This window comes from Cibotium barometz, chromosome 22 (assembly GCF_041138505.1).
Source record: "Cibotium barometz isolate CiBa-2024 chromosome 22, ASM4113850v1, whole genome shotgun sequence".
Taxonomy (NCBI): Eukaryota; Viridiplantae; Streptophyta; class Polypodiopsida; order Cyatheales; family Cibotiaceae; genus Cibotium; species Cibotium barometz.
This window is the reverse complement of record NC_141067.1, coordinates 22,358,549-22,377,944: the sequence shown is the minus strand read 5'-3', so window position 1 is coordinate 22,377,944 and position 19,396 is coordinate 22,358,549. Positions and strand designations below refer to the sequence as shown.

Here is a 19,396-nt window from a genome sequence, read left to right as displayed (position 1 = left end):
TTCGCCAGAAGAGGAAGCGAGCCTCACCGCAGAGGTGGAACGCCTCCAGGCTCATTCCACCATCTGTCGTATAGTCGGCACTCGCCCCAGTAGAGGGGATATCCGGGATCTTCTCCAGGCCCGCCTTCTTACAGATGTGGGCAAGATCCTGGACGTATAGCTACTGGGCCGTGGACATTACCAGATCGAGTTCGAGACCGCCCAGAGCGTGGCCAAGGTCCTTGCCATGAGTTCCCTTGACGTCAGGGGTGCCCGGGCTTTCTTCAGACCTTGGCAGCATGGCTTTGACCCAGCAGCAGCGGCTGAGCAGGGAGCGCGCCTTTTTCATGTTATAGTTTGCTTCCCTGGACTTCGCCGGGAGTATCTTCCGCTCCTCTCTAGGCTAGGAGCATTGGTGGGCTCGGTACTAGAGACTGGCCAAACAGCAGCTTCAGTGGTGGCCAGAGCAGCTGGGCTACCTTCGGTCAGAGTTTTGGTGTCTGACATCTCCTCCCTTCCTAAGGTCATTCAGCTACCTAGGATAGGGGGGGGGATGGATTGATCAGAGAGTGGAGTTCTCGGGGCTCCCGAACCAGTGCTTCATTTGCAGGCAGGTCGGTCATCTGGCCAAGGCCTGCCCTCGCAGGAGACCCCGACCCTCACCACAGCAGCAGGCCCCGGATGGCCCGCCCACAGATGCGGCTCGGCAGGCTGCCTCCGGGACACCTGCTCAGGCCACAGAGACCTTGGAGTAGCAGCCTGGATAGGGGCGCCGCCGAGGGAGACAGCCGCAGCAGCACACTCAGAGACCGCTGCAGCAGCAGCCACAGTCTCAGCCTCACTGGGTTCCCGTGAGGAACAGCTTTGCTCCTCTCCAGGAGGAGACCCCTGCGGCGATGACTGAGGACCAGGAGATGACAGCACCCCCTCCTTCACCCCCCCCCACCCCTGTCCCCTCCCACCGCCTCGCTTCCACCTTCGCCTCCTCCCGTCCCCGCTCCGGTTTCGGCAGCGGCTCCCTCTCCACCCCCCTCGCCCCCCCCTCCTCCCCCCCGCCCGCCTCACCTTCCCGGGAGGCCCTGGCAGTCCCCTGGCGCTCACCTGCAGTCCGGAGGGCGCTGAGCACCGACCTCGCTCGAGCACCACAGAGGAGACCTACCATGCCAATTCGGGCTTCACGGATATCATCTATCCGCAGTCGGCTGAGTCGCCTTGGCATTAGACAGCGCTCGGAGGCTTTTGATTACGCCTTCACACGGCTTTTTGGAGCAGAGGGCCCCCATGAGCCAGCACCCATCCGAGTTCATGTAGTGATACCTCCGGCCCGCGGGGAGGAGGCACTTGATTCAGCGGTGGCCTTCTCGTTCCCTCTATGTGGCCCTTGCGACCGGGAGTGGACTCTAGAGCTCGCTCTTAGCACTTTGAAGACTCAGGCAGTTGAGTTTTCTCATCATGTGAGCGATCTGGAGGTGACAGATGTGATAGGCCGACTATGGGAGTTGGCTCATTTTTTCTTGGATCCCAGGAGTGTGGATGCCTCAGGGATTCGTCATTTGGTCGTTTGCATAGTGGCAGACTTAGCACGCGACCCTGGATATGTATGTATACACGAGGTTGCTCTGTCAGAGCGGGAGGCAGTCGCCATGGGCCACAGCCCACTGGCGCCTTATCCGTGATTCTTGCAGTACGCCGGGTGGGCAGATTCGCAGCCGCTCGGATGGGGACTACTCTCCATCCAAGCCGCTTGCGAAGGCCCGTCGTACGGCTGAGACAGCATCCACCTCAGCAGGTCATCCATGAGGATCATGTCATGGAATGTACAGGGCCTTGGCAGAGCACATTTTATACGCTATCGTGGTTGCTTGAGGCAGGAGCTTCAGAGATGCCTGGTTGGTGGCAGCATTGATATTTTGATGATGCAGGAGCACCACTTGGGCGAGAGCAGGATCCGGAGATATGGTTCGGTGATGCCTGGTAGATGGGACACCTTTTGGTCTGCAGGGTTTGGTCCTTTGGGTGGACATGGAGGAGTATGCATGGTCATTGCAGATGTATGGCGGCAGGCCATTGTGGATCAAGGGATCATTGTGCCTGGTAGAGCACAGTATGTCATTCTGAGGATGCATGATGAGCTATTGGGCGTGCTCAACGTCTATGCGCCCAATCATGCTAGTGCCAGAGCAGAGTTCTGGACCCAGGTTACGGATGCATTGCCAGAGGCCGCACATTGGTGTGTCGGGGGAGACTTCAACATGCTTGAGGACCCTTCTCGAGCTCTTGCATCAGCCAGGTACAGAGGCTGATCAGGAACTTTCTTTGGTCTGGGCGGGACGGTCAGCCAGCCCGGGCAAAGGTTGCATGGGCAGTTATTACACTTCCGCTGGCTCAAGGAGGCTTGGGCATTATAGATCCAGTCGATCAGAGTAGAGCCTTATGGGGGAAGCTTATTGTTCGGGGGCTGCTTCCAGGCGCTGAGCCTTGGAAGGAGCTTCTCTTGCAGCGGCTGCAGGCTCGGACTCCCCCAGCAGGGGGCACTTGGGCACCAGAGATTCGCTGGATCTTCATAGAGATGAGGAGGACAGGCCTCAGTAGAGGATGGGAGGACAGATTTGCTTTGAGCATCCTGAGAGCTTGGGAGCTGCTGAGACCGGGGCTCTCTCAGCGGCCTCCTTCTTGTGATGAGGAGCGGGCCAGACAGCCGCTCATCTGGAGCCCAGCGGTTCGCACAGAGCAGGGTCATATGCTGGGTTCTCGGCCTCGTCTAGCCTGGGGACCCTTAGCGGCAGGCCCAGTACGTAGTTTTGGAGACTGGCAAGCCTTCTGCAGTCTCCCAGAGGAGATCTAGGTGGAGAGGCTGAGTCACTTTAGAGGGGGATTGATTATGAGGGATGATATTCAGGAGGCACTCACAGAGGAGTGGTTCACGCCTTTCGAGCTAGTGGCCCCACAGTGGATGTTAACCTTTACGCGGTTGGAGATCTTGATTGCTATCAGAGCTTGCACTGAGGATGGCAGATGCCTCTACTATGAGATTCAGGATGAGGGCAGACTTCAGAGAGTGGAGGTGGAGTCGCCTTTGGTTGCAGAGTGCACCTTTCAGAGGATACGGGTAGTGGCCGCCGCTTCTCGGAAGTGGCATATTGATCCCGACCCTGCAGATGTGCTCCCGGATTGGCGCATATGGGCATATGCAGCGCGCCCCTTGGCCCGGCTACAGTGGGACCCTGGGGAGTACGAGTGGCATGATCCTTATGCATCCCTTGAGGCCACAGAGATCACCTTTTTCCAGTATACAGTTTGGCTGGGGCGGCATATTTTGACGGCGAGGAGGATGGTCTCTCCAGCTGCAGCGGGGCATTGGCGGCTACAGGGACTCTCACAGGAGTTCCTGGAGGATTTTTGGGCTCGGCTCTGGGCTAGTCGGCAGGCCCGCAGGATCTCGACTTTCCAGTGGCTGTTCGCCCACAGGGGCTCAGCAGTTGGCACCTGGCTTGTTTATAGCGGTCTTCCGGCGGCCTGCGTCCGATGCGGCCACCCTATGGAGACACAGCGACATTGCCTTTGGGATTGCCCTCAGGCGCAACAGATTTGGCTGCGGATGCTGCGTATTCTGGCCTCCCTCTCTCCAGAGGGTATGTTTACGTGGGGTGCCGCTGCTTGGTCGACTTCGTTAGGGGCTGCTATGGGCTATGAGATGGAGCAGGACAGTCAGGCCATCAGATTCATTAGGGGCCAGCCTCGCCTGGTTCCGGCACCGGATTTCTCGTCCGCCAGCTGGACACAGGAGAGGGATTTACGATGGGAGCTCCTCAGCAGCCTCACCATCTGGTTCACCTGGAGGGCCCGGTGTTTCACGGCCTTTGAGGGGAGACTAGAGCCACCAGTAGAGACTGTACGGGGGATTTGGCAGGAGTTGATCCACACCCTGCGAGGACAGTATGACCGCATCGGATGAGGCGATCTTGCGGCGCCAGGCCTTTCACACCACCTGGCGCAGCGGCCCCTTCTCCCCCGTTGGCATTACAGGCCACCTGTTTGGCTTTTCCCCCCCCCTATTGTATGATTTAGCCCCTCAGTCCTTTGTACTGATGCAGGGAGAGTCTCCCGGGCTGCCTTGCTGTATTCACTGCTCTGCTTCTCTTATGAGCAGGAGAGATCTTTTGTAGCCCTACGGGCGTTTTTATATAACTAATGAAAGGATCTTTTCTCGGAAAAAAAGAAAAAAAGAAAAAAAAAAGAAATTCAGCATTTAGAAAACAATGGTATGTCGATGTAGATCACCAAGGAGCTGCCTTGATGCCCGGCCCGACTTCAGTGCCCATATTCTCTACCATTGGCTCTATGTTCTACCAAGCAAGGTAGCAACATCTTCAAGAGCACATAGGACAAGAGAAATACTACACAGGGCGGCTAAACAAGGAGTCCTGCCCTTCTACTGAATAAGTAATGACAACACATTGTCCAATTAGCTTACCAGTCTTCATAGAAGTTGTTGCAAGCGGAAACCTTCGCGTTGGAAGCTTTAGGAGCGTTGATATCTTCGATTTGCCGCAATCCTTCGCGGCAAAAGTCTTCAAGAGAATGAAGGGAACCCTGGGAAAGCTTCCCCTATGGTTCAACTTGAGAAAGGAAGGCTGAAATTAGGGTTTTCAGCAAAAAGACCAGAAATTACAGCAAAAATGAGAGCTGTTTTGCTAAATTTCAGTCATTGGGAGTGAGTAGGAGAGTGATTAGCACTTAGAAACACTCTTGGAAGCTTGGAAAACACCCTAGCAAGTTGGGTATGGCTATGGAGAGCTTGGAAATGGAGAGAAATGGTGGAAAAAAAACAGAGTTTTCAGCCTCCAAAAATCCTCATGAAGAGAAAACACGAATTTCTCTTAATAAGTAAGTGAATTGGGGTCCAATCAGGTGAAGGGACATGGGGAGATGCCCATTTATGAGTAAAAAGGGAGGATTAGGTCCTGGACATTGAGTCTTGTCCGCCTTGGGACTTCAGTGAGTGTGAACTTGGAAGTGGTCATAATTTATAAGTGACTTTTGGACGCCCAAACTTTAATGAAGTGGGAACGCACTCACTTATAAATATTGGGCAAGTCCTAAGGGCTATTTGAGCCTAGATTGGGTAATACTTACCACCTGTTCACATGCCACACAACCATGTCAGCAGACAGTTTCACACGCACGGTTCACGGGTGGGCGTCCCCTAGCCCGGAACTACACATAGGTCATGCAGGCATGAAAACAGCATGCAATTTCATTTGCAGGCAAGCACATAAAGATGCTATGCAATGCAGCATTGGCATGAGTAATTTCTGTTCATGAAACCATATAAGACCAGGCGTTTCCAGGCAAGTATATGCGATACCAGACCCAGTGGAAAGCCAATCCTCCAGGCGTTTCCGGGCATGTACACAAAGGCACAAGTCCCAGCGGAATATCATATCCAACTATACAGCATGACACGTGTCAATCACATGCATAGGCACATTCCATAAGCCATGGACACCAATCCAATATGTACATAGTGTGAAAGCAAGAGTGAACCATTCGGGTGGCCAAATGGTGACACTAGTTAGTATAAATAGGCTTGCATAGGGCTTAGTTTCTCACTCAATCTTCAGTGTGCTAAGAGCTTTCCTCCTCAGCCCTAGGAGTTCCCCTGCCTTCAGCACTAGACTAGTCTCATCCAGCCCTTGGAGTGCTTGAGTTTGCTTCAGCCAACCTTGGTTCTCCAACGCATGCAGTTCAGCAGTTCCTACAACCATAAGCGCAGCCATACAGTACCTTTACAGCCCCAAATCCGCATATACACTTGCGTTTTCTGCATGTGAACCAGTCGCCTGCAGTTCAGTCCCCTACAGGCTGCGTTTACAGATCTTCAGCCCCTTCAAGTCTGCGTTTCTGTCCAGCAGCAGCCCCTGTAGCTTGCATTTCAGTCCAGCATCAATCCTACGCCAGAAAACAGCTCTACAGCCCTGCGTTTGCAGATTTCTAGCAGTTCTTCCATGCGTTTTTCAATCCTACAGCAGTTCACATCAGTAAAACCAGCCTTCAGTACATCATCCAGGCATACACCAGCCCTCTGGTAAAGATAACCAAGCATTCATAAGCATTTACAGCATTCTAACATAGCTTAGAACAGTCCACCATCTCCTTTTCTTAGCCTCAGGTGTGCAGCCCATTCCTCATGCCCTTGGGAAGAGTGCATAGGCTCGAGATCAGTTCATCGAGGTGTTTCTATAGCCGTGTATAGTTCAGCCAGGCTTCCGATCCTCCGAGATCTTGCATTTGGCTTATCTACAATCCACAGTCATTCTCTCTAAAGAAATAAAGCAAATACTATCTCGTTATCGGGATAGGGGGCCCTTCAGTGGGTAATTCGGGACCCAATCTGGTGTACAGTTCTCATATATCTCTCTCTCATCTCTTTAAAGTTTGAAGTATTAAAATGGATTGCTAAACTCACGAAACTCAGGATACAGAAGACGGTGTGAGCATTTGTGTGACAGGATCTTCCAATACAGAAAAATCAGCAATGGTAGGGCTGATAAAAGTAAAAATTCAGCAATGGGAAAAGCTGAAAATCAGGAGAAAAAGTGGGGGCTCGGGTCGGGCATCAGCCAATGCTATGAGAGGATGGGTAAACTCTTAGCGATGCCATGATCAAACTCTCAGCGATGCCATGATCAGTGGCATGTATGGCAAGTGTAAAGATGCATAATCCCACAATGAGTAATATACATGTGACATGTCAAAACCATGAGGGCAAGCCAGCACTGGCCAAGTGTGTAGAAGGCACTCCCAGTAAACATCACATGTGAGAAAGTGGCAACGTCAACACTGTAGAAACAATCCCGCTGCAAGGAAAAGCAACATAAAAGGCATCTCCAGTAGACATCACATAAGAGAAAGTGTCTAGCATAGACAAGCATAAGGGTCAACAAGCATAAGTGACCATGAGGCATCACCAACTACATGTGGGCAAGTAAAATCCCCCCCTGAAATGCATCTGCGAGACAATGCATAGCAAGAAGTACTGACTATAGAGCATAGTCATCAAAAGCAACGGCATCAGAAGACATCTCTGCAGGTGATGAAGGTGTAATGGTCAAGGTTGATACATGTAGAGCGATCTGCACTTGTTGAAGAAGATGCCAGCTTATTCTTTTTTTCACTCTCAATACGCTTCTTGCATTTCGCTATGGTGTGCCCTGTTTTCTTGCAATAATTACAGTGCTTTTTTCTTTTCAGGCTTGTCCTCTGATTTGGGAGGGTCCGATGGGCTAGGTTTAGGCCCAGATCGATTCCCACGAAAGGGAGTAGTCATTGCTAACTTAGCAGACATCATGTTATTCCTGTTGGAACGGGATTGCTCTTCACTGAGCAAGAGAGTCATGAGGTTGTCAAAAGTGACCACATTAGGTGCGTTGCTAGCTAACAACCGCAAAGTGGTGCCAAATGTCTGATAAGAGTCAGGCAAATTACGCAAGACTGTCTGAACAAGATAGCCATTTGTCAAGACCTCATCAATGTTAATGAGCTGCTCTCGAAGGTCTTTCACATGCGTAAGGTACTGATCGATAGAGTCACCTTCAAGCATGCGGTCAGTCTCAAGCTTGCCATGAAGGTAAGCTACATGAGCCTCATTGCGACCTGAATACAACGCCGCCAAGGTATCCCAAGCATCCTTTGCGGTGGTGCAAGAACGAATGTGCGGAATTGATATGCCTGCGGCACGAGAGATCAATCAACGCATGGGCCTGAGCATCCCTAGCATCCCAAGTATGCTGCTGCTGGGTAGGAGGACGAGGAGGTGGACCTGTAGGAGGGTGAGCAGGAATCACTTCACCTTCCGCTGGAGCAGGTGTGAGAGGACGCTCCTCAGTGCCATCTACATATAGCCATACATTCTTGGCAACCAATACATGATGCATCATATAAGCCCACATAGGGTAGTTATCCCCATTGAGTTTGTCCTCTTGAGACAGCATGCCAAAGAGGTCATTGTTATTGTTGGCCATGACAACACAGCAAATCTATTCACAGGTCACCACAAGAGTAGGCAATGCCCAGCAAAACTGTAAGAATGTGGGAAATAAATAGCAGGATAATCAATGGATTGAAAGGGAACTCCTTCACCACAAGAAATACATATGCATGTCCCAAATCTGCAAGTGTACTGCACGATAATGCAAATTTGTCAAAGTGTCCACAATGGGCAATTGTCACCTGTACCAATGCTTTAATGTCCAAAAATTGGGGGAAATGCCCCAATGCCAAGTGAATGTGCCTGTAACACCCAAAATGCCTGCAACTATCTATAATAGACTTGCAAATAGTGTCAATTTTTGCTGCTGAAATCAATGCCAGTGTGTGCCAATGTTTCAATTGCAGGCTCAATGGTGAAAAGCCCCAAATTTTAGCAGACAATGTGCAATTTCAGGTCAAAATCTGCAAATCCCACAAACCTGTAAATTTGTAAGGGCTGAATTTTTTGAAAAATGTCAAATGTCCCAAATTTTGCAGATCTGTACTCCATCAGCTTTGTGGATGCTCGTCAAGTTCAATTTGTCCGTGCATCTGTAGTTGCACGGCTACAAAGAGCAGAGTAGGGCGGTAGAAGTGGTGTAGCAGTTGGGCGGTGCAGGGCATGGCATGGGGCAATAGGGCAATGCGGTGCTGTGTAGAAGCTGCAAGGTGATGCTGAACAATAGATGTAGACAGCGGCGCACAGCAGGTACAGTCGGTGACGCAGAACAACAGGTGCAATTGGCGGCGCAGCACAATAGGTACAATCAGGGGCGCATAGCAGTTGGTCGGGCACAGGTACAACAGGTCGCAGGTACAGTCGCTTCAAGGGGGGGGGGGGAGGGGGGGGGCAATGCACAACAGCTATTCGAGCAGTGTTCAGTGCTTAGTACAGTAGGCAGTAGGAACCCTAACCAAGCCCTGATACCAATGTTGGGTAGGAGAGCAACTAGCTTGCACACACACACACACACACACACACACACACACACACACACAAGCTCAAGCACACCAAGAAACGCGAGGGAGTTGGAAAGATGTACTCGTTGAATGATTGAAATGAAAGTACAAATGAGTACTAAAAAGCCTAGGGCTAAGTGCCCAACACACAAGAGTGTGTTCACACGGGGAAAAAACCTGTGTCCAGCCCCAGGGAAAAAATTCCCGTGAGTAAGCTGGGTTCACATCTGAACTAGCCGGGAGTGGCCGGGTGGGCATGACCAACAATGACTAGCATAAATGGGAAAATACATGTGTCCAGTAAAAGGACCACATCCCTGAACACAAGAGATGCACAAATTCTAACACCCCTCTGTAGCTCATAGTGTGCAAAAAAGTCTAAAGAAGATAAGCTGATGAAGATGCAACCATGGACACTCCAATACTGCAGATACGAGATATACTGCGGAAAGAGCACCTGCCAACCTAACTCCTCCAAACAAAATGCCACCTTGAACATCAAAGAAATTTGCTTTGCTCCGAATTCCCACACTAGTGTGCAGTGAACTCCAAGTATATAGAATGAGCTGTTAGACAAACCACGCCCATAATCCCCCAACAGTGGACTGTGAACACATCACGTCCCAAAACCTTGAAAAATGAACTCGGAACACATCCTGTCCATAGTCTCTGCTACACCAAGCAATAGACTTGGAACACATCGAGTCCATAGCTCCAGCTACCAAAATGAACTTGTCTCGCCAGATATTTTACTTGCTTGGAACTCCGACACACTAGTCCCATGCATCAAAAGTCAGGGCTTGTGACAGTCCCCTCTCTTGCCCACTAGCCTCCTTTGGCTGGAAGCCCACAGGGGGAAATTATCTGTATAACTATAGAAGCTGACCATCTAGGTCCTCTCTGGCTTTTGCAGCCTTGGGTTCACTAGAAGTATTAGAGTCAACATCCTGTATATGATCGCCATTAATGATCGTTACCTAGCACCTTGTCTTGTCCTCGTTGGCCATTCCACTGGGCGCCATCTAACCAGTCTTCGCTTTGCGTGCCCATTCACACCAACTGGCCGTTGCAAGGGCAGCCGTTTCACAGTCACTGAGTGGCTTGCCTTTCACATAGGTTACTTGGCGCTCTTTGCAACCAGTCTACAGGGTGCCGATGTGGCACCAGAGGCTCGGCTCGGCTTCCTTTCGCACCATCTCCTGCCTTGCCACTTCCGTATCACCGACCTTACCCCCTGCTGATCGCGCTCCCTATCACCTAGCTTATCACTGTATTTCACCTCTTATCACCCACTCGCCTATCGTCCCCTTCATGCACTTATCATCCCCTTTCTGCGCGTATAGTCGTATCCCCCTCTACACTTATGGTGCCACCTTCTCACTCCCTATCACTCTTAGTATACTACCTCCTCTGCATCATAGGTCATTCAAGCTAGTGTGATGACATTGGCTAAAGGAGGTGAATTTGTGATGGTAGCGACTTGTTCACCTGCTGGGCACTCGAGTCAACGTCATGCTGGTTGGGCAGAAACACACTGAACACTTGATACAGGGAAATCCTAACATGTTCATGAACGTAGAAAAGGAGAAGACGGTCAGGTTGGAGGCGGTGCTGGAGAAGGGATCTGCTGTAGAGGGCACCCAATGCTCATTGACAGAGCCGTTAGCGCTACTTCTATTTTGACTTCATTGACACCCCTCTCCTGAACACGAGCACAGTGCTTTCAGTCACACTTAATTGTGTTTCCATGCTTACACTTGTGTAACTGTTTATTCATGTGTGTATGGTATTGATGGGTATGTTGATGGTCTTTTACCTGAAGTCAAACATCTATGTATGAGGAGTTGTAGGAGTCACGTGTGGCATGGTGCAATAGATTAGGAGCTGGGGGTGGAGGGTTAGATCCACCCTTGGTGCAGTAAGGAGAAGATGGCTTGTTTGGTAACACGATTACTCAAGCATGACTCCACCTTCTCATATATCTTAGTACATACTATATATACTAATCCTAATAGTAACATCTATACTAACCTAACTATTAATCTTAATCAATTTGGGGGTGGGGACAATAGTGGGGTGGCTAGGGTGGCATCTTTCTCCTCGCAGGACCTGGGTTCCATTCTGGCCCACCTCTCACTCCACAGGGGTGAAAGAGTGTGTTCCTCCTCCACAAAAAAATAATATAAAAATCTTATATAGAGGTTAAAATCTATTTTAACCTCTATATAATCCAAGTAGTAACCTCTATCTATACTAACCTGTCTTTAGAAGATGTTAATAATATCTTTTTCTCTTCTTTTCTTTGCTTCTTCTTTTCTTTTCTCTCTCCTCCTTCCTCCCCTCTTTTCTCTCTCTCTCTCTCTCTCTCTCTCTCTCCTCCTTCCTCCCCTCTTTAGAAGATGTACTCTCAGTTTTGGTCTCATAGGCCATTATGGCCTCTTAGAGACGTTAATATATCATTTCATTTCATTTCATTTCTCCAGCAAAAGTAGGCCGTCTATAGATGTTTTTTCCTTGTTTTTCAGTTGTTGAAAAAAAAGATTTATTGGAGCGCATTAAGAGGCTGGAACAAGAAGAGGCAGCATCAAGCGCACGAGAGAAAGCTATACAAGAGAAATATGTGCTAGAAATCGAGCAGGCTGAAGAGAGGTTCCGCATGCAATTCAAACGGTGTGAGGACCTTGAGGTGCTGTTGATTCCCTTTGAGTTGAGCCTTGGTGACAGGGAAGATGATGTTTCTGGTAAACAAAAAAGTAAAAAATTTTGTGCGTGTCTTTTGTGTAGGTGAAGCTGCAGCGAGAAATGCGGCAGTGTGTTGAAGCGGAACTGAAGGTGGATGCTGCAGCTAATCGAATTGCATCTCTGGAAGATGCATCAGCTAAAAATGCAGAGAAATCAAAAAGGGAAATCTTACAATTGGAAGAACGCTTGAGAAGAGTACAGAAAGATTCTCAGTTCATAGTCTCTAGAACAAAAGTAGAGGTCAGTAGAAGCTGGTGGCTTTTGTAGCCTTGAAGCACAAGCTTTTTCCTAATCCACTTTTTTTTCCTAATTCACTAGTTTCTAGCAATTTTATCTATAATTACTTTCCTGAAATCCACTTGTAACTTAATTCTTTCCTTAATTCATGTTTGTCACTAACTTCAGTCCCTATCTATATTATTTTAATCTCTCTCTTCCAAATTCCACTTATCCTTAAATCATTCCTTACTTCTACTTTTTTTTTTTTCGTAATCCTCGTCAGCCTTTCTCCTCTTTCTTAAAATTCTTAGTCCTTTTGTTCAACCTTAATCTGTATTTCACCCTAAGCCTCATGGTTTTTATGGAGGTCATATTTTTTTGCCTTTGACAGAATTCTGCTGAGAAGTCCAGGGTGCAGTTTGCGGAAGCTGAAGTTCAACTTCTAAAAGCTCAATGTGAAGATCTGCAACAGCGCTTGTCGGAGGTGGGCATGTATTTCTAGGGAATCTGCATATGGTAATGACTGCAGGATTTTGACACGTCAGCCAGGCCTGGAAGTGCTGTGCCTGGACATTCTGTGTCAACTGACTTCTCAGTATGCCAGTTGCTACACTCCTCCTGGCTGCTTGTGACATACGGGAATGGACTCGCTACGTCCCAATCCTGTCTCATAATCTCGGTTGTGGCTTGGCAGCCCACAAGTATTCTGAGTGGGAATGGGCAGAGCTCATCCCATTCCCTTGTTCATCCCATGTTGTGAACGTGCTTCAGAATTTTGACTTATATGTGCTTTGGCATCTTTTGTTTGCAGAGCTTGGATGAAAAACATGACCTATCGCAGAAGCTTGCGATGGCTACAGCTCAAGTCTCGTCGTCGCATGATCAGGAACTAGAATTGGTTATCAAGCATCTGAGGGACGAATTGAAGAGCTTTGTAATACAAGCTAACCTAAAACTTTCAAATTAAAGTTTTGCACATATGTGCTGTATTGTCATTGTAGTTGGGTATCTGTTTCAATGCTAGCAATTCGATCGTATTAGGTCATCTATTAAAAAACATCTCCTGTGCAATTCTGGCCAAGAAGTGTATCATATTTTGCATGCAATTTCAGGAATATCTGGATCCATATTGACCGATTGCAAGTCTAGGATTGATGAATGGAATCATGTCCATACATTTATAAAGATGACCCGGCTAAGGGTGTCAATGACCAATGGGTTGCAAACCTTCTAAAGCTGCTTTTTGATTGTACCTCAGTCCCGTCTCCCTTGCCTTACGAGCTGACTTTTCTTGCATACTGTAGCTTTTGTTGAGGCTAATCTATTGTTTTACCATCCTTGATTCTCTCTTTTGAGCATGATTTTTGGGCCTTAGCACCCTTGCCATTAGTTTGATTTGTTTTCTTTGCAGGTTGCATGAGTTCTTGCCTTCAACTATGAGCTCATGGTAAAGGAATGCTCTGTTGATTTTACAACTTTGAATTTGCTTTAATCTCTAGCTTATTCCTTCTGCACTTGGAGCATAAACCTTATGCGTGGAAAGATCATGCTATTACATACACCCCATTTGTACCAGAGTCTGCCCTCCATAGAAAAGCATATAATATGCCTCTGGATACTGGACATGTCACAAGGCATGCCATCTCTTAAGGTGGGCATAATGTGCATTCCCCATATGGCTTGCTGGTCCTTTCAGCTCACTTTTACATATGACACATGTGTGGAGACGCTTAGTGCTTTCAACATGTATATTTGGAGGGTGGTTGATGTTAGAATAATCTCAAGAGCATTTAACATGGGTAGTTGATGCATTCTATTCTTTAGTGCTTTGAACACGTGTATTTGGAGGGTAGTTGATGTTAGAATGAATCTCAAAAGCATTTAAGCTTTCACACAGAGGTTGCTAGTGTTTTTTTAAACTTGAATGTTTGGAATGACTGGTGGGTTTTGCAGGAGGCTGATGTGGAAGAAGCTCGGAAGATGAAAAAGTTTCATGCAAACATTAGTCTGCTAAAGGAGAAGCTGGAAAGTGAGCGACTGCGAGCAGAAAGAGCAGAAGCTGCTCTGGAAGAGCTTGCAGATCGCGAGATGCAAGTGGAATCTCTTGAAAGGGAACTGCACTCGTGGAGGAGTCTGATTGATGAGATTCCAGATGTTGAGAGACGCGATGATATACTGAGGAAGATAGGAGACCTGCAAAGGTAAATGAGGATAATTATGCTAGCTCTGTAAGAACTTAGTCTGTGATGTGCTTCAGAAAAATGTCGCTGTTGCTCACAGGGAGGTTCTATCTGCAACGGCCAGAGTTGGAGAGTTGACAGCACAGCTCACGAAACTACAAGCTGCTCTCGAAAAGGAGGATACTGTAAGATGTGAAGCTCAAGACAATGTTAATGTCACGAAAGAAGCGGTTGATGAGATAGCCCTGCAGAATAAAAGGCTGAAGCGGAAGGTATCAACACAAACTTCAGACCCTGCAATCTTCTTGAGATTTCCTTTATATACCTCATATATATGTGTGTTTCTATTTTTTTTTTTTGATGGTGTGCTGTGGTATTTTTATCTGTTTACATAAGGAAAAAAGCCAGTTTTCTTGTTGACGTGGCAATTTTATCCGTTTACGTTTACAAAAACCGTTTTCATGTGTTTGCATTAGCTGCCGTTGCATTTGCGTTTTTACGTTTTGATAACTATGCATTGAAGGCCGCCGCCTGTAGGCTAGCCTTCATGAGATTCCAATGTTGCTGGAAGAGGGAGACAGGAAACCCATCGTCGCCTTGGCACTTCCGGTGGGAAAGTGCCCACTCAAGATCTCCTTCCTACAGTGAAGGGGAAGCTCTATAAGGCCTGGCGAGACAACAACCATCGTGTGCTGTCAAACTCACGATGGGCCTGATCTTTACGCAATGAGAGAGGGTCCACCCAGTGGAGCTAGTGAAATTAGAAGCAACGGCGTGGATCTTGGGGGGGTCCGACTCCACCACCGTGAAAGTGGCAAACCCCTCCTCGGCCAGATGAGGCAAAGAAGTCTCCCCAGTCACTTTGTCCCCAGCCTGGTCCAGAAAGAAGCTCGGGCATGGTGACAATACTTTACCCGTTGGGTCTCAATGGTGCCCTTCGTCCATGCATTGGCCTAGGCAGTATCCGGAGTCTGCTTTTGTAAGGGTTGAAGGGAGGTGAGGCTGCAGAGGAGGCTCCTCTCCTACCTTGAAAGGTCTTCAACTTGTCATGTAATAAGCTGATCTCCTGTAGCGCACCATTCAAGGCTGCAGCAGCTGTACCAGGGTGAAAGGAGGTCTTGCAGATCTCAACCTGAGTGCAGACCTCTGGGTCTCGGACCAGGGAGTCGGGGATCCTGGCTGTTAACGAACAATTTTGCTGCCAAGGGTCTGCAAGATGCAGTAAATTTGGTGCGTAATCCGAGAAGGTGGTGTATCTAGCTCAAGGTTTGCTTTTGACATTCTAACAAATACTTAAAGTCAGACAATCTGTATGAGAAGATGGCAATCACTTCTAGTCATTGGAATTTATCAAAGATGTCATAGCATTCAGTTTGTAGGGTTCAGGAGTTTATATGTAGGTTTCCACTTTTCTTGTTCGTGTGATGTAAATGCTTCTATGTGATATTTCTGTGTTGATAGTTTATAACTATGACTTTTTGCAGGTGGAACTGCTCACCAAAGAAAGAGATGGCTTGAAATCAATCCTTGCTTCATACGATGAGGAAGAGGCTATTCTTACGTCTCAAAACAAATCTGGTGTTGGGATGCAAGCAATAGATACACCAGGAAAAGCCAAGGAAAGGCGCCTCCAGGTACTCTTATGGTTCAGAAGTTCAAATAACTTTCATGTAAAATCCATACTGTATTGCCACTTTGTAAGTTTAGTGGTAGGTACATTTGCACTTAGGTTGGAGATCTTTGTCCAACGGAATAGGTGATCGATCTTAAGCTGTTAAGTTTTGGTTGAAGTGGGCTAGATTAAACCAATAATTTCTGTCTACAGCGATACACTTGCCTAATGAGCTACCTCTTTTGCTTTTTCTTTGGGTTTCTCTGAGCAAGTTGAAATGATGATTTTATGTGACATTGCTGCTTAAGGTGATTGAGAAAAATATGAGTACATGGTTCACTTTTCAGAACTAGCTAGCCTTCATCAGGGGCAAGGACACTACACCTTTTTAGAAGTGATGGAAGCCCACCACCGTTGCTTTGTATGGATAGTGAATCATTGAGTGGACATATGTTCATAAAAACCATGCACCACTTGGGCATGGATAATGTGAGTAGACGGTGAAGTCACTAGTTGGAAGCTGTGTGAGTAGATCTTTAGAAGCGAAGATTGCATGGAATCTGGACTTCAACACTGTCTTTGAGAACCAGCAGGACTTGCACAGCCCTAACTGGACCAAGTATGACAAGCCTATATAATTAGATAACCTCCAAACGCAACCAGTAGTCCTACCTGATGTTGTGCCAAAAGGTCTGTGAATCCTATTCTAGATGAAAGCAAGAGTGCGTGCAGTATCTGATCAAATAATTGACAATGTGAACGTGGACAATCTGGGTGCCCTCAATGGTGTCTGTATATGAGATCTCTAAACCTCACAGTAGCTACCAAGGCTACCCATTGGAGTAAGGATAACGTTTTTTATAACAAGACCTAGAATTATTGGATACACCCACCCACGAATGCAGTGGTTCCCCACATTATCAAAGCCTGTATTGGACAAGAAAGGGCTCTTTTTACAACAAGAACGTTTCTTGTCCATACTAGGAAGTCTTGGAAGGTCTGTGAATCCTATTCTAGATGAAAGCAAGAGTATGTGCAGTATCTGATCGCTCTAGGAAAAAGTCCATGCAACATTTAGTAAAACAAAACTTCTCTTAATCTTGCAAAGGAAGCCCTCTGTTTGTTTAACTTTGTATTGTAATCTGTGCTTATGTTGAGTATGTCTATATTGTTTACCGCTACAGTCATAGCAAAGGATTGGATTTACATAGGCTTATGGTTTAGAGCTAGCAAATCTCTAGTCAACTTCATAGAGGTTACTGCTTTGATGTCAGCTTTTCTTGTAATTATTGTTTTCCTAATCTGAAACAGGAATTGGAGGCTTTGGTTCAAGATCTTCAACGAGAAGGAGATCTTCTACGATCTGAGCTTGCAAAGGCAGAACTGAAGGTACTTGCTGTTGAGATTGCTGGCATGTTGGAAGGTTCATTTTGTTCTGTGTCGTCTCATGATTTCATCTTGTATTCCAAACTGTCTTGGTGATGGATCGGTGATCTTTTGTCAGATGTTTCACTCCCTTCTTCAGAGAAAGACACTTCTTTCATCTTGTACTTTGATACTTGATAGGAATGATGCTGAAATAAACATTTGCATAGCAGTATTGAGACACTGGTGTCTGCTGATGCCATGGGTCTCGTGTCTCAAAAAAATAAATAAATTCAACTAAGCAGCTCATCTATGCAGAGAAAATGTAGAAGGGGCGCAGCCCTGTTTTACTTTAAATAATGCTGTGAAATCTCTTGTGAGGGCCCGGTGTTGTTGTCGTAGCTGTGCATGTGACCAGATAGTGCCATGGTGGCCCACAACTTCATCTAGCACTTCTGTTCGATGTTGAAGGCTATGTGAAAAACTAGCAAGGAGAGGCAATTGTCATCATTTGTGCTCATGTTTCAGTAAGGGTATGCCAATGCACGAAGTTGTTGCTTGACATCTTTAAGACTCAGAATAATATCAAATAATGTGTATTCAAACCCGTATGTTCACTTTTGGCACGCTAATCTTGTGTGTATTGATTGAAACCTATTACCTATTAGTTGACTACTATGATTTAGGGGTAGTTTGTTATATTCTAAATATACATATTTGCTTGTGCTGCAGTTGGGACGTGGGGATTATGACCCTTCTTCCACCAAAGTTGTTCGTATGGTGGAGAACCTGGACATTAATGCTGAAAAGCAGGTTCTACTGGGAGAAATCCAGAGCCTACGTGAAAAGGTGAAATCCTTACAGGATGACACCGCGAGCTCAGGTACGTTCTTTAACTTTGAGCTACAGGTACTTTGAATAGTTCTACAAGCTGCAAAATAAGGCAAATATTATGAAATATGTGAGCTCTATTAATTCAATAACCTTTATTTGAAGATGCAGACAAGTGCATGCATCAAAATTCATCTTCAAATAAAGGTAATTGAATTAATGGAGCTCACATATTTCATATTTCTGTGAAAATAGCAGAAAATTGTACATCAATCACAAAATGCATAAGGTTACAAAAAAGCTGTCTTTGATTACATTCCACCGTGAACATTTACACACCCACACACATGCACTTATGCATAGTTTGGTGTAGTATGTCGGCTACATCCAAGTGTGGGATGCACATGATATCCCCTCCTGCGAAGCTTGATGACTGGGTCAGAAATGTCGTTGGAACATCCTTCAACAATGCGGGATCCTTTTGATAAAATCCTCTGTCAGCTTCTTGAAGAAGGTCTTTCATATCGAATGTCGTCAGAATATGGTACCCATCTGAGGATTGTTGGGAGGTACGGTGGTCTTGTTCTCTGGTATCCACTGGATCGTGTCTTTTGTTCAATTAGGTGGGTGATGAAACTATCAGGTGTCATTGGATGTCACGATGTCCCCAAGTCTCTTCAGTCAGTTGGTCTTCTTTTTCTTTCTCCTAGGTCTATGTTCTTTCTTCTAGCTCTCTGTCATTTACCTGGCACAGCCTGTGTATGATCTTGAGAAAACTCATGCACATGGTTAGTCCCAATTTTATAAAAAAACAGCAGTAAGAGTTATAGCAGTAGGAACCACAAAGGAACTTTCCCAATATGTGCAATAGGGCGGGGAAGGAGTGTAGCAAAGAGATGTGGGCAAACTTTTTGCAGTTTTTTGCATGAAAGCATGGGCTGAACTGAGTTCGCCACAAAAAACACCTCTACTCACCAAAATCTGCTTTGTAGCCAAATGGTCTAGTCTATACCCCTTGCTTTCCGAACTGTATTCCACACAAATGCATTTGACTGTCTTTATCATCAAGCGTGCTCAGGCACAAGAGCATAAGTAAGACATCCAAAAACACGCATGTGAGTCACTAAGGACGTCCTGCCAATCCAAGCTTCATAAGGTGTCAATGTCTACAGGGCTTTGGTGGGAGGTACGTGTTGATCACATAAGTGGCGCATGTAACAACTTGTAACCAAAATTTGTGAGATAAATCTTGTTCCTTCTGCAACGTGCCATCTCCATGAGAGACATGTTTTTTCTCTCTACGACACCGTTTAGCTGAGGTGTGTAAGGCATCATGCATTGGTGTTTTATACCTCTCTCAGACTTGTATGCAGTAAACTCTTTCGACAAGTACTTCCCCCCTCGGTTTGCATGAAGGGTACCAAATTTGCATGCAGACACATTTTTAACCATAGAAAGACCTTCGACTTTTGCTTCA

General features: G+C 46.9%; 1 protein-coding gene across 1 annotated transcript in view; it reads left to right on the top strand.

The window, feature by feature from the left end:
* Positions 1–19,396, top strand: part of MAD1 (mitotic checkpoint family protein) — an 88,110-nt gene that overhangs the window by 27,822 nt on the left and 40,892 nt on the right. The window contains exons 3-11 of the mRNA XM_086816524.1: positions 11,496–11,656; positions 11,755–11,952; positions 12,323–12,415; positions 12,743–12,865; positions 13,885–14,132; positions 14,212–14,383; positions 15,596–15,745; positions 17,035–17,112; positions 17,821–17,971. Of these exons, the coding sequence (XP_086672650.1) occupies positions 11,496–11,656; positions 11,755–11,952; positions 12,323–12,415; positions 12,743–12,865; positions 13,885–14,132; positions 14,212–14,383; positions 15,596–15,745; positions 17,035–17,112; positions 17,821–17,971 (1,374 nt within the window). The remainder of the gene's footprint in view (positions 1–11,495; positions 11,657–11,754; positions 11,953–12,322; positions 12,416–12,742; positions 12,866–13,884; positions 14,133–14,211; positions 14,384–15,595; positions 15,746–17,034; positions 17,113–17,820; positions 17,972–19,396) is intronic.